Consider the following 14538-nt stretch of genomic DNA (forward strand, 5'->3'; position numbering starts at 1 on the left):
CTTACTTGATGCTGTTTTCCACTCGACACTGTTTTAAGATCTATCCATATGTCTGTATGCAAATCTAAATCAGCTCTCTGTGTTTCTAAACCTGTTTATGCCAGATTGTGGTATTATGGTAGTTGTGGAATTAAATATTATGGACTGATGAAATTGAGTGTAAAAGGAAAGTAGAGTTATTATTTCCCTGAGAACAAAATGGATTGCTCTGGAAAGTTTTAATAAAACAAGTCCCTGAAGAAATTGCTGAATTAGGTATGAGCAAGATAACGGTAAGAAGTTGGAAAAAATGAAAAAATCTACAATTTTGATGGCTTTGCCAGTGTCATTAATTTTTTTCCCTCCTCTATTTTTAAAAGATTTTATTTATTTGAGAGAGAAAGAGAACATGAGTGAGAGTGGGAGGAGAGGCAGAGGGAGAGAGAGAAGCAGACTCCCTGCTGAGCAGGGAGCCCAACATAGGGCTTGATCTCAGGACCCCGAGATCAGAGGCTTAACCAGCTGAGCCACCCAGGCGCCCCCCCCCTTTAAAGAAACAGAAGTGGGAACTCAGAGATAATGCATTATGAATAAGGTTATGCAAGAAAGGAGAGGAGATTCTCCAGTAAGTTGACTTATTTCAAAGAAAAGTCTGTGGTCCTATTTTAAAAGGTTGACTAATGAATGTACATACATTTATTTAAGTTAAAGTACAATGTTTCATTCATACCAGTTTCCTTTTTTATGATTCTCTGTTTTAACTGATTTTGGAATTAACTGAACATTTCATTCCATTGCATCTGTTAAGATGCCCACTACTGTATATGCTAAAGAAATCTGAGCCCAGAAAAAGAAGGTGGGAAATAGAATATACAGTGTTTGGGAAGGAATTGTAGTAGCATGTAAAATGGTTATGCTGTAATGTTCATTGGAAAGTAGTCTACAAAATAATATATACAGTACATTTGTACCTAATTGTGCTGGATCATCTGCAAAGTTAGCTCCCATTCCTGTAGGCACCCCCTTTATAGGGTAAGTTTGCTGTTCTTCCATCAAGAGGTAGACTCTATTTCTCCATCCTGTTAACGTAAGCTGGACTTGTGAATTGCTTTGGCAAATAGAACGTGGCCAAACATAGGCCTCAAGAGGCCTTCTGGAATCTGCTCGTACTGTTTTGGAATACTGCCCTGAGACTCTCTTGGGAGAAAGCCAGCTCTGGCCTGGACTATAGAGGCCACATGGATCAGAGACAAGTGCTCAGCTGAGGCCCCTTATTCACACAAGCCAGTGCATGCACCAACCACTTGAGGTGTGGTTGAGGCCATCTTAGATGACCTTGTCCCAGACAAGCTACCAGATGACCACCTCATGAATGAATCCAGACAGATGAAACCAGCACTATCGCCCAGCTATCACAACCCAAATTATTGACAAATAGAACTGGGTGCTGTTTGAAGCCGTCAGGTTTTGGGGTGGTGTTAAATAGTACAAAAGATAGCAGAGAGAAGTCTACACAAAGCCATGTGTTTAAAAAAAAAAGGAAACAAATAATACAATTGACAATCAAAAAGTTCTGCAGGAGAGTGCTTTTAGGCGGCAAAGATATTTGCCTTGGATATTGAAAGTGAAAATTGTGGCTCAGGAGCTAATGGCTTATCATATTACTATTTATTAAAAACTTGTATATTTCTCAACATTTTCTAAGCTAAACCTAGAAGGAAAGTCTGTTTTAAATGTTTATAAATATATGTATATATATATATTTATAACAGATGAAGAAAGTTTCAATTTCTTTTCAAATCAAACATTTTTTACCACAATCAGCTAACAGAAATTACTGCAACAAGAGTCAAGATGACATAAAATTAAGGATAAATGTTTGTTATCAGAAAACTTCATTGAATGTCACCGATGATGTTAGATACTATATTTTTTGTGAAAGGATAAAAAAAAGTAAATATTTTAATTTTACATTTTTTACAATCAAATGAATAAATTTTATAATATTAACTTACCGTGGTTTTAGTGCAGTATCCTAGGGCGATTTCATAGTGAATCTGATTTTTCTCTTGTAATATATTTGGGCCGTATGATTCCACAACAATGTACAGACCAACATTTTCTGGATAGACTATTTGAGCCCAAATGGACAGGTTCTGTCCCTTGTCCAAAAAGTAAAAAACATTTAAAATATTATTATGAAATGCCACGTAGGGGCATTTTTCTTTTGAAGTGAAATGTACACTTTGTGATTCCAGTTTTAAAGGATATTCCTGTGGCTGTACTGTGCCATTTTCAAAAACGTATATGAGATATATTTGAGCAGATGAACTCAATAAAATTAATGACTTCATTGTACTATTTGTCCATAAATGTAGTTTTATTGCAGCTCTGATATTGATCTTGAAATAAAACATTATGTTATTTTCCATTTTTACCACAATATTTCCATAATAATCTGGAAAAGGAGAAAAATTTGTGTTATTCTAAGTAATCATAAATCCATGCACTTTTAACCATAATAATTTCTTTTGTAGTAATGAAGGATTTATCTGTTTTGAGAAAATTAGAGTGTGCAGACACAAACCTGCAACTTTATGTGATGCTGGAGAGCTTCTCTCCCACTTCATAGTAGAACAATTCTTTTCCTGGATATATTTCTTCTTGTACTTATGACACCACTTTATATATGACACCACTTATATAAAAAGCTGGAATTAGTGCACTAAATAATAATGAGCATAGACATGCAGGAATAGTATTATTAGGAAGCATTGTGCTATAGATGGAATTGTGCCCCCCTCCCCCAAAATGGATAGGTTGAAACCCCAGCTTGCATTGTGACTGTATTTGGTGACAATGTCTTTTGGGAGGTAATGAAGGCTAAACTAGGTCATAAGGGTCCTAGTCCAACATGACTGGTATTCTTGTAAGAAGAGGAAGACATAAGATCTCTCTGTGCATGCAGGCAGGGGAAAGGCCATGTGAGGACACAGTAAGAAGGTGGCCCATATCTCCAAGCCAGGAAGAGGGTCCTCACCAGAAACCAACCTTGATATCACCTTGATCTTGGACTTCTAGGCTGCAGAACTGTGAGAACATACATTTCTGTTCTTTAAGCCATGCAGCCCATGACCTCTTGTTATGGTAGTTGTAGCAGACTGTACAACTGGGATAAAGAAATGGGTGTATGTGTGTGTGTGTATGTGTGTGTGTGTGTGTGTGTGTGTGTTGGTATGTCTTCAGGTTCACTCTATAAATAATAACCAACTTCCTTCCCTTAACAGAGTATTAGGTCTAAGTCACAGAGGTTCACAGACAATAAGTCTCAAATTCTTTGGTAGTAGCTGTATCTGTAAAATGAACAGTTGGACTAGTTGATTTCATAGCTTTTTTCCAGACACGACATTCTCCGTGGATAGCTTCTAGGGGTATACTTTCCCTAATTTAAAACAACAACAACAACAACACTTTAAGGGGACTGACTAAAAGGAGGAAGTTCAATTCATAGAGTGAGGAAGGTTCAGAGTGTATTGTGCTTATGCATCTTACATTTGAAATTTGAATAAATAAGTGGCATTTTCGCAAATTACTGTAAAACTCCTAAATCAGCAATGTCAATTGTTGTTAGGATCAGAATACTTTAATGAGACATCACTGTCCACATACATGTCCTTATAACCTTAAGCTCTCATGTAGTGATGATGTTGTCAGTAGGGTCCAACCATATGATAATGCTGGTGAAATTGTTATGTTGATCGGTAAGGTTAATATGCAGCTCGGAATAATTTTCAGAGTGTTTTAGTATAACTGCAAGGGTAAAATGCCCTTCCTGCTGAGGCAACATACACGGGGCATCAAACCCCAGCACTAACATGTCGGTGACTTGGGAAGTTGAGGTACTTTGGGCAACACAGTGACGAGGTAATTTTTCTCATATAACTTACTTTATAAACTTAATTTTGTTTTGTTTTTCCTCCCTCCAGGCTTACCAAATTCTTGGCCTGCTGTACTTTGTGTGTGTGTTTCTAGAAATTTCACCAGGTAGAAGGAGACAAAATGCAGGCAGATAACCTAACAAAATCTATCTGGATGTTGCGTGAGAAAAGTACGTGCAGGATACACACAGTGTGATGATACATAAAACTCAAAACCTCACAAAACAAAAAATGTATGTTGCTCTTGGATTTTAGATAATGTCCAGGTCATGTGGTGATGCAGTCCTGTCTTTTTCAGCCAGCCTTTTCGGTTGCCACTTTCGGGCTCACATACCACCTAGTGATTCACAACAAATTTCAGTTCTGCAAACTTACCATGTTCTCTCCTGCCTCTGGGTCTTTGCTACTTCAGCTCCCATCCTGACTGTTGATCTAATTTTTCTAATATGTACCCTTTTCCTGTTCTCAGTTGAGAAGGCATTTCCCTCTCTGCGGGCTTTCCTAATCTCATAAATCTGGACTAGATGTCACTCTCCTGCCTGTCACACTGCTCCTTAAAACATTATTTTTTTAAGATTTATTTATTTTAGAGAGAGAGAGCACAAGGAGGTGAGGGGCACAGAGAGAGGGAGACAAGCAGACTCCCACTGAGCAGGGAGCCTGATGTGGGGCTGGATCCCAGGCCCCTGGGATCATGACCTGAGCTGAAATCAAGAGTCGGATGCTTAACCGACAGAGCCACTCAGGCGCCCTGCTCATTAAAACATTACTAAATGAACTTTGGATTAAATGTGAAGTTAAGATGAAAATTAGGAATTATTTGCAAATGAGATTAAAAACACTATATATAAAGGTTTGTGGATGCAGCTAAAACAACAGTGAGAAGAATGTAGAGTCTTATGTTTATTTGTAGTTTTAAGTGCTTAGAAAACAAGACTGAAAATAAATGAACTAATCATTTACCATAAGAAGCAGGCAAAAGACACCAAAGTTATAAAAAGAAAGCACAAGTGAAGATTCAAGAATGACAAAAGCAGAAATTAAGGAATTAAATAGAAAGAAGATTCGATAAACAAGCCAAGAGTTCCTTTCAAAGGAAAAGAAAACAAAACCAAAAAACCATAAGAATAAGAAACAATATTTTGCAAGCCAAAGTAATAAGGGGTGGGGTACAGACAACATCATAAATGAGAAAGGGAATACTATTACAGATGATAAGCAGTCTAAAAATTGAAATGGGAAACTTTGCCAATAAAGTTTATTAGAAAATCCAGACAAAATGAGTGATTTCCTAAGGAAACACAAACTTCTAAAATTGACTAAAGACACCCATCTACACTCGATGTGGGGCTTGGACTCATGGCCCCAAGATCAAGAGTCGCATGCTCCATCAACTGAGTCAGCCAGGCACCCTCATGACAACTTTTAAATAGTGGGTTGAGAAATGGAAATGCTGCAGGCTGAAGGCTTTTAAATTCAACTTTCATATGCTTATGGACAGGTTAGACTTTTTATTTCAGCATTTCCAAATGGCTCTTGGTAAAACATTCAGCCTTCTAGGTCCCTCTAAAACTTATCCCCTGTTGATTATTCTAACTTTATCTCCTTATCACTGTGGCCAGTGGCCTTATAAAAACACAAATATGATTCTGCTTCTCTTTTGCTCAAAACTCTTTAAAACCCTATATGGGCCTTAGGAGAAGGTCTGATTTCTTCACATGGCTTATGAGGACTCTCATAACCTGAACTTGATTTCTCCAGGAGAGATTTCTCCTTTTTCTCTATGGAGAACTCTGTTTCAGCAGTGAATTGTCTTTCAAGGCCTGTATTGTACCCTGTTGTCTCTGTCTCTGGGTTGTTGGGCACCCCATCCCCACTGTTGTCTTCACTGCCTAACTAACCTCTACCCATTCAGCAGGACTCAGCTTAGACAGCACTTCTTCAAGGAAGCCTTCTCTACCTCCCTCTCCCCTAGATTGGGTAAGGTACTCGATCTGTGTGCCTCTCTAGCACCTGATGTTGGCTCTGTCATAGCATTAGCCATGTTGCTTTATCGCATGTTTGTCTTTACCCTTTGCAATTTTGTAAACTCTGAAAGGGTGGGAATTCTGGGGCTTCTGGGTGGCTCAGTTGGTTAAGCATCTGAATCTTGGTTTCAGCTCAGGTTGTGATCTCAGGGTTGTGAGCCCTGTGTGGGGCTCCATGCTCAGTATAGAGTCTGCTTAAGATTCTTTCTGCCCTCCCCCCTGCCCTTATACAAACACACTCTCTCTCTCAAATCAATCAATCAATCAATCAATCTTTTAAAAAAAAGAAGAAGAAGAAAGGGTGAGAATTGTGTCCAATTTCTACGCTATCTCCACTTCCCTGCAGAGCGCTTTACCAATAGTGCATGGTCAATGAATATTTGTTCATCCATTTATTCAAAAAAGGACCTATTATATATTATTTTAGACACTGTGGGCAAAGCGGCAAATATAACAAAGTCACACAGAGCTTGTTTTTTCATGGAAGATTCAGTGAATTTAGAATAAGCACACATGTAGTTTGTTAGGTAATGAGAAGCTCTGTGAACAAAACAAAGTGTAAGGGCCAGAGCACGGGAGCTAGGGCAGGGTCAGGGAAGAGCTCCCCAATCAGGTGGCATTTGGACTCAAACCTGAATTAAATGTAAGAGTCATGCAGACATCAAAGTGAAGAATTATCTGGCATATGAAACAGTAGCTATCCGAGGAATAGCAAAGAGCCCAGTCTGCAATGAGGTAACAGCAAACAGAGGGTTAAGTGACAGGAGAGGACATCAGAGTCTGGAGTCACACCACATACTGCTTTTCAGGCCATAGTAAGGGTGTTGGATTTTATCCAAATCCAAAGTGATATAGAAAGCCGAATGAGGGTTTTAAGCTGAGGAATAATGTGATTTTTGCATATGTTTTCAAAGGCTAACATTAGCTGCTAGGTGGACTCTAATGGTGGGGCTTGGGGTGGAAGGGTGGAGGCAGGGAGAGCATGTAAAAAGCTCTTGCATGTATGGGCTGGAGAGGACACTGGCTTGGACTGGAGTGGGACTGGTGGAAGGGGGTTGGCTTTTAGGTAGACGTTTTAGATAGAGCCAAGTGGAGCTGCCCAGGGATTAGTTGTGGGATGTGAAAGGGAAGGATTCGAGGATGAGGTCAAGGTTTTTGTAGCTGGAAAGGCTGGAAGAGGTGATATTTACTCGATAGGAAAGGACTAGGCAAGGAACAGGTTGAGATAGGAGTGAGACTCAGGGACTCATTCTTGGATGTTAAATCTGAGATGCCTACTAGTCATCCAAGTGAAGGTATCCCAGAGGCAGTTGGGAATAGGAGCTTGGAGTCAGGATAGGAGTCATGGCCGGAGGGCAGAGTGCATGGAAACAGAGCTCCAGAAGATGTCTGAAAACTAGACCCTGAGGTGCTTCTCCATTTGGGAATCAGGAAGATGAGGGATCAGGGAAAGAGGCTGAGGAGGCATAGCTAGTGAAATAGCAGGAAGGGCAAAAAAGTGACACCGCAGAAGTCAGGTGACAAAAAGTTATTTCAAGAATCAGGCCCTGCTAGGGTCACCTGGGTGGCTCAGTCGGTTAAGCGTCTGCCTTCGGCTCAGCTCATGATCCCAGGGTCCTGAGATCGAGCCCCACATCAGGCTCCCTGCTCAGTGGGGAACCTGTTTCTCCCTCTTTCTCTGCCTGCTGCTCCCCCTGCTTATGCTCTCTCCCTCTCTGTCAAATAAATAAAATCTTTGGGGAAAAAAAAGGAATCAGGCCCTGCTGAAAGCCAGCTCATGGAGGATGGCTGAAAATTGGCCAATGGGTTAGCGAAGTGGAGGTTGTTAAGAACCTTGACAAGAGCACTTCCCATGGAGTATTTGATTAGAGTGGCTTCAAGATAAAGGGAGGAAAGATGAAGAAGTGAAACTAGGCAATATTTTTTAGAGTTTTGTTGTAAAGGGGAGCATAAAAATCAACTGGTTGGGAGTGATAGGTTGCCAGGTGATAGGCATCAAGAAAGACAAGGGGCGCCTGGGTGGCTCAGTTGGATAAGCATCTGACTCTTGATTTCAGCTCAGGTCATGATCCCAGAGTTGTGGGATTGAGCCCTGTGTCAGGCTCTGGGCTCAGTGTGGAGTCTGCTTGTCACTCTCCCTCTGCTCCTCCCCCTGCTCACACACTCTCTCTCTATTTAATAACAAATAAATAAAATCTTTTAAAAGAAAGAATTACAGCTACATTTCCTTTAAATTCCATGGTTAGGGCTATCTCCTAACCACACTTTTTGAGGATTGAACTTCCTATTTCTTTGCATTACCTATAATGTTTAGTATACTACCTCAGGAATAATAAGATTCAGAATAACTACTGTTAGCTGAAGGTTTACCACATGCCCAGTTTTATTCTAAACATTTTACTTACAATCCCTTATCCAATCAACACAACCACCCTATATTCTAGATTAGAAAATGAGACTTGCAAAGGTTCAATGACTTGCTCCTGGTTAGGAATATGGATGGGTCCATTCAACTCTACAACACCTGCTATAGGTTGAATTGTGTCCCTTAGGGAACGATGTTGACATTCTAATTCCCAGTATTACTTCAGAATGTGACCTTATTTGGAAATAGGATCAGTACAGAGGTAATTAGTTAAGATGAGGTCCCACTGGAGTAGGTTGGGTCCTGTGTCCTTGCAACAAGATGGCATGTGAGGACACAGGGAGAATGCTATGTTGTGATGAAGGCAGAGGTTGGAATGATGCAGCTGCAAGCCAAGGAATGGCAAAGTTTGCCAGCAAGCCACCAGAAGCTAGGAGGAAGCAATGAGAGAGCCCCGCTCTTTGGGTTTCAGAAGGAACATGGCATTGCTGACAACTTGAATGGGGACTTCAACTCTCTAAAACTGAGACAATAAATTTCTGTTGTTTTAAGCTACCCAGTTTGTGGTAGCTCTAGGGAGCCCTAGGAAATGAAGACAACACCATATCACCTCCTGCGCTGAAAATGCTTGTGTAGGTTGTTAGTTAGTATCTGCTGAATGACCAAAATGAATCTACGGGAAAAACCCAAAACTTGAGTTTGCCATTTCACTATGTGAGATAACCTTAGTAGAACTTAAAAAGATATCCATTTTTAGGTGGTAAAAAATGCACTTTTACCTACCAAAAGCATCATATATGAGTGTATTTATAATTGTTACATCTTCATAAGGAAGATGTCTACTATAAAATTTAGAATAATTTTTGCAGAATGAGAATGTCTCACCTATGAAAATATCATGAATAATGCTGTTATGTGATAATCTTGATAGATTTCCAAATTCTGTAGGTGTTTGTAAAACTCCCGTCTCGGTGAAATTGTGATAACAATAGTAGATCCGATGTTTGTCCCGCAGTATTAAATCTGGCAGTGCTGCGTATATAAAATGTGGGGTTAAAAAACTGTCAGTAGAGACATCTAATGCAAAGTCTTGGTACATCCACTGTTCTGTATCTTCATTGTATATTACCACGTAAATTGTTTTGTTGATGTTACACGCAGTGCAGTAATTTAATAATAAGGCAAGTTCCAAAGGGTGTCCTGGATACTCGACATTGTGTATAGTCAGTGTAGCAGCTGATGATATATTTAGAAGATTTTTCAGTTTTTCAGTAGTTATTATTTTGACAAATTTAAGAAAAGTATATCCAAGATAAACTTCATTTTCTGTCCAGATTGCCATGCTACTTCTTCTTTTAGCCTATAACAAAATAGAAAATAATTAGAAGATCTTTGGTTTTAGGGACATTCCTAACAATTCTGGTCTTCTAATTTGCTATATTTAAAATGTAGTAACTACTAAGGTTTAACTTTTAGTGTATTTCTGAATAAGACTCCAGGCATTGAAATATATCACATAGAAATATATGTATTCATAAGTATAAATCATTTCAGCAATTTTATTCTTTGATATATATATATAGAATATATATATATTCTATCTGTAGAAATAATTCATCTTAATTCCCTTTTAAACTGACCCTCAGAGAATATCAGCCTTCTCTTTTCTTATGTATTTATCCACTCTGGCCACGAGTGCCCCTTCCATGTTCATTACTGTCAAGATATAAAGACACTTCAAACATTAAGTTATTTTTGGAATTATAGTTTCCTTGGATATGGGATAAAGAGAAGACAGAACTGAAAACCTTAGACAAATCAATACCACCCTTTTATGAACACAGGCTGTTAGAGAGGAAGGCCACTGAGAGACTGCTATGTTTGAAATTCAGTGGGCCTAATTTCATTTAGAGATCCAAGGTCCCCCTTTTTCTCTATTTCTCCTTCCCAACTGTTTCTAATTCTTAGAGATTTTTACTTAACATGTAACTTCTATGTTCATGACGACCAAAAGGAGTCTCTTGGGCACGTCTTGTCTCCTTAAGTTTATGTAATGTACACATATTTAGTAATGGATATACTCAAACAGGATGTAGACAGATATCAAACTGGTAACCAAAGAAACAGACTATTTGGTAAAGAGTCATTTCAGTAAAAAGTCATTTTATCAAATGAAGATTCAATTTAAAGTCTAGAGTTTATGTTGCTTTAAATGAGTGTGAGACAATCCTTGAAGAGGAAATATATTAGTAACAAAATGATGAGCCCTTCATAGAAAAGACACATAGTTATTTTTATTCTTGGCAGAGGGATGGGAATCCATCATAAATATGACAGATGGGAATTCCAAGGAATGAGTTTTTACCCACCACAAACTTTCCCATAGATCTTCACTTAGTGAAGTGAAGCCAAAAGCTTTTGGGACAAGGCAGGGGAGCTGATAGATTCCCCTGAGGCATTCAGGCCTCTCCCAAATATAAAGCAGTAATCCTCTGAAGACAAGGAGGGGGCAGGCATCAAGGCAGCAAAGTTGAGAGAAATCCATCTGCATTCTGGATTCTCAGCTACCATAGGCTGGGAGTGGGTAAGAGAGCTGAGGGAAACTCTCCCTCTGACACATGGTTGGCCTTTACAGACTCGGGACAGGGAAGCAACAGAGCGAGATAGAGAGATCTCCCAAAGCATGAAAATCTGGAGCAAGATGAGAGAGGAAAGAATCCCTCAGTGATCAAAAAGTTGGCGGGCTAGGCTGTAGAGCAGAGACAGCTCTCCTGGGTTTGGAAAGGTGGTGGCCAGTTGTAAAGTACGAAGAGATCTCTGGAATCTTGTCAGTGTTAAGAACCCAAGCATGGCTAAAGAGAAAAAAAACTCATAAAAATGCTGAAGGACCTAGTGGAAAAGATGGGCAACATGAGGGCAGAGATAGGGAATTTCAGCTGAGATATGTAAATGATAAAAAATTAGTGAAAATGCTAGATATAAAAAATATGATATCAGGAATAAAAAAATTATTTGATGGATTCAAGAGTAAAGTGGGAAAAGCCAAGTAGATAACTTGAAGACAGTTTAATATACAAACAGAAATACAAAGAAAGAAGTAGGGTTAAAAAAAGAATAAATAGATTGAGATCTGTGGGACAATATTAAACAGTATCATATATGTGTTTTTAAACTCCTAGAAGGAAAGGAAAAACAGAATGGTGCAGAAGAAATATTTGACGAGATAATGTCCAAGAACACCCCTAAATGAACGAATGACATTATCCCAGAAATCCAAGAAGCTCCCTTGAACCACAAACAGGATACATACAAGGAAATCACACCTAATCACATAATAGAAGTGCTGAAAACCAAAGATAAAGAGCAAATTCTGAAAGCAGCTACAGATAAAAAGATACATTGTATATGTGAGAACAACGGCATGAATAATGGCTGACTTCTTACCCAAAATGGTAAGAGGCCATAAGATAATGGAATGATGTTTTTATAAATTACTTTAAAAACAACAAAAACCAGCTGTCATCCTATAATTCTGTATTCAGTGAAAAATATCCTTCAAAAATGAAGGGAAAAAAGAAAGACTTTTATACAGACAAATGCTGAGAAAACTTATTATACAAGAAAATTCAAAGACATTCTTCAGGCTGAATGGAAATGAGTTCGGGAAGAACTCTGGATATGCAAACAGAAATAAAGCATACTCAGGAGGATATGTATATATAAAAGACGTATTTTGTTACCACCTGATATTTATATACCTATATATCTTTATGACAATTGACATTTTTAAAGATTTATTTATTTATTTGAGAGAGAGAGAGAGAGAGCACAAGCAGGAAGGGTGGGGGAAGAGGGAGAGAGAATCTCAAGCAGACTCCAGGTTGAATGGGGAGCCCAACTCGGGGCTTGATCTCATGGCCCTGAGATTATGAACCAAAACCAAGATTCTAACATTTAATTGACTGCACCACCCAGGTGCCCCATATGACAACTGACTTTTTAAAGCAAAAATATTAACAATGCATTGAGATTTATAGCATATTTAGAAGTAAAATATGAGATAAGAGTACAAAGGGTGGGTGGGGTATAAATGAAATCATATAGTTATAAGTTTCTTAACACTGTTGTGAAGTGTATATTTGGAATTAGACTCTGATAAATTAAAGATGATTGTTGTATAGCCAAGTGCAACCACTAAAAACTAGTTTTGAATAAAAAAGAATCAACACAGTAGAAAACACAGAGATACTGAAAAATACATGATTCATTCAGAAGACAAGAAAAGAGAAACAAAAGAACAGGTGAGATTTATAGAAAACAAATATGAAGATGGTAGACCTAACTCCAACTATAGCAATAGTTACGTTAAATCTAAGTGGACTGAATACTAGAACTTTAAGGCACGTGTTGTCACAGTGGAGAAGAAGCAAGACTGCAGTTTATAAGAACTATAAAGCCACAGATAGGTTGATAGTAAAAGGATCAAATACAACCATACACCATATAAGCATGAAACATAAAAAAGCTAGTGCATACCCTCTAAAAGAGTTCAGATAGTAAGATTGAACACACCAAAAATTGGTGAGATATGGAACTAAATGAAAAAAGCTGCTTTAAATATTTTGTCTTAATTACTATAGCTTTATAATAAAGTTTGATATGTGATAGAATACTCTGCTACTCCATCCCCTTCCAACCCTCAGCCCTTTACTCTTTCATATATACTTTAGAATCAGTGTATTGAGCTCCACAAAGTAACATTGCAATTTTGATTAGAATTGCATCAAATCTATAGATAAATCTGGGAAGAACTGAAAAGCTTTTAATATTCTGTATTTTAATCCATGAACATGATATAGCTAGCTATGTATTAAGATCTTTATTAATATTTTTTTAAAGCTTCTTATTTATTTATTTGAGAGAGAGAGAGCACGAGCGGGAAGAGGGTCAGAGGGAGAAGCAGACTCCCTGCTGAGCAGGGAGCCTGATGTGGGACTCGATCCTGGGACTCCAGGATCATGACCTGAGCCGAAGGCAGTCGCTTAACCAACGGAGTCACCCAGGCGCCCTTTATTAATATTTTTGATAATATTTTATTTTTATCTTAACCAAGATCTTATACACTTTTAGTGGCATTTATTTTTTTATTTTTTTAAAGATTTTATTTATTTGTTTGACAGAGAGACAGCGAGAGAGGGAACACAAGCAGGGGGAGTGGAAGAGGGAGAAGCAGGCTTCCCGCAGAGCAGGGAGCCCGATGCGGGGCTCCATCCCAGGACCCTGGGATCATGACCTGAGCCGAAGGCAGACGCTTAACGACTGAGCCACCCAGGCACCCCCAGTGGCATTTATTTTTAGATATCTGTATTTTTTTTGTTTTATCTTGAATTTCCATATGACTTTTAGAATCAACTCTCAATTTCTATTGTATACATGAGAACAAAGACATGAATAATGGCTGCCCACTGGGATTGTTATGATGTGTGCTGAATTTCTCAAGTATAGACATCTTAACTGTAGAGAGTCTTCTCACCCATGAACCAATCTCTCCATTTAAGTCTTTTATTTCACTCAGTAATGTTTTGTAGTCTTGTGTGTGTGTGTGTGTGTGTGTGTGTGTGTGTGTGTGTGTGTGTGTGGTATATGTGTGGTGTCTGTGGCATGTGTGTGTGTGGTATGATTTTTTTAAAGTTTTAATTTAAATTCCAGTTAGTTAACATACAGTGTAATATTAGCTTCAGGTGTATGATATAGCTCTTCAACACTTCCATACAACACCTGGTGCTCTTCATGACAAGTGCACTCCTTAATTCCCATCACCTATTTCACCTATCGCCCCACCACCTGCCCTCTGGTAACCATCAGTGTGTTCTCTGTGATTAAGTGTCTGTTTCTTGGTTTGGCCCCCCCCTCTCTTTTTTCCCCTTTGCTTTCTCCCAATGCGTGATATTTTTGATCGGGTGACAGAAATTGTGACTATTACCTTGTTGAGTGCTGAATATTTTTTATAAATATGCTTGAGTTTTGTTCTGAGATTTAATTAAGTTACTGGGAAACATTTGAATCCTTCTGGGTCTTGTTTTTAAGATTTGTTAGATAGTCTGGTGATATTTATTCCTCAGTACTGAGGCAAGACTTTTAGAGCACTCTACCCAATGCCCCATGAATCACTATGAGCATTTTCAATTTGGCTGGTTAGAAGAGGTACTATTCCCATCCCTGTGTAAGT

At 38.6% G+C, this 14538-nt stretch overlaps 1 protein-coding gene across 1 annotated transcript in view; it reads right to left on the reverse strand.

The window, feature by feature from the left end:
- Positions 1 to 14538, reverse strand: part of CATSPERE (catsper channel auxiliary subunit epsilon) — a 163190-nt gene that overhangs the window by 47211 nt on the left and 101441 nt on the right. Inside the window, exons 9-11 of the mRNA XM_025878056.2 lie at positions 11620 to 11689; positions 9195 to 9669; positions 1995 to 2437 (exon numbers count right to left, since the gene is read on the reverse strand). Coding sequence (XP_025733841.1) covers positions 1995 to 2437; positions 9195 to 9669; positions 11620 to 11689 — 988 coding nt within the window. The remainder of the gene's footprint in view (positions 1 to 1994; positions 2438 to 9194; positions 9670 to 11619; positions 11690 to 14538) is intronic.

This window comes from Callorhinus ursinus, unplaced genomic scaffold, assembly GCF_003265705.2.
Source record: "Callorhinus ursinus isolate GAN/ISIS: 27379988/994484 unplaced genomic scaffold, GSC_fseal_2.0 scaffold13, whole genome shotgun sequence".
Classification (NCBI taxonomy): domain Eukaryota; kingdom Metazoa; phylum Chordata; class Mammalia; order Carnivora; family Otariidae; genus Callorhinus; species Callorhinus ursinus.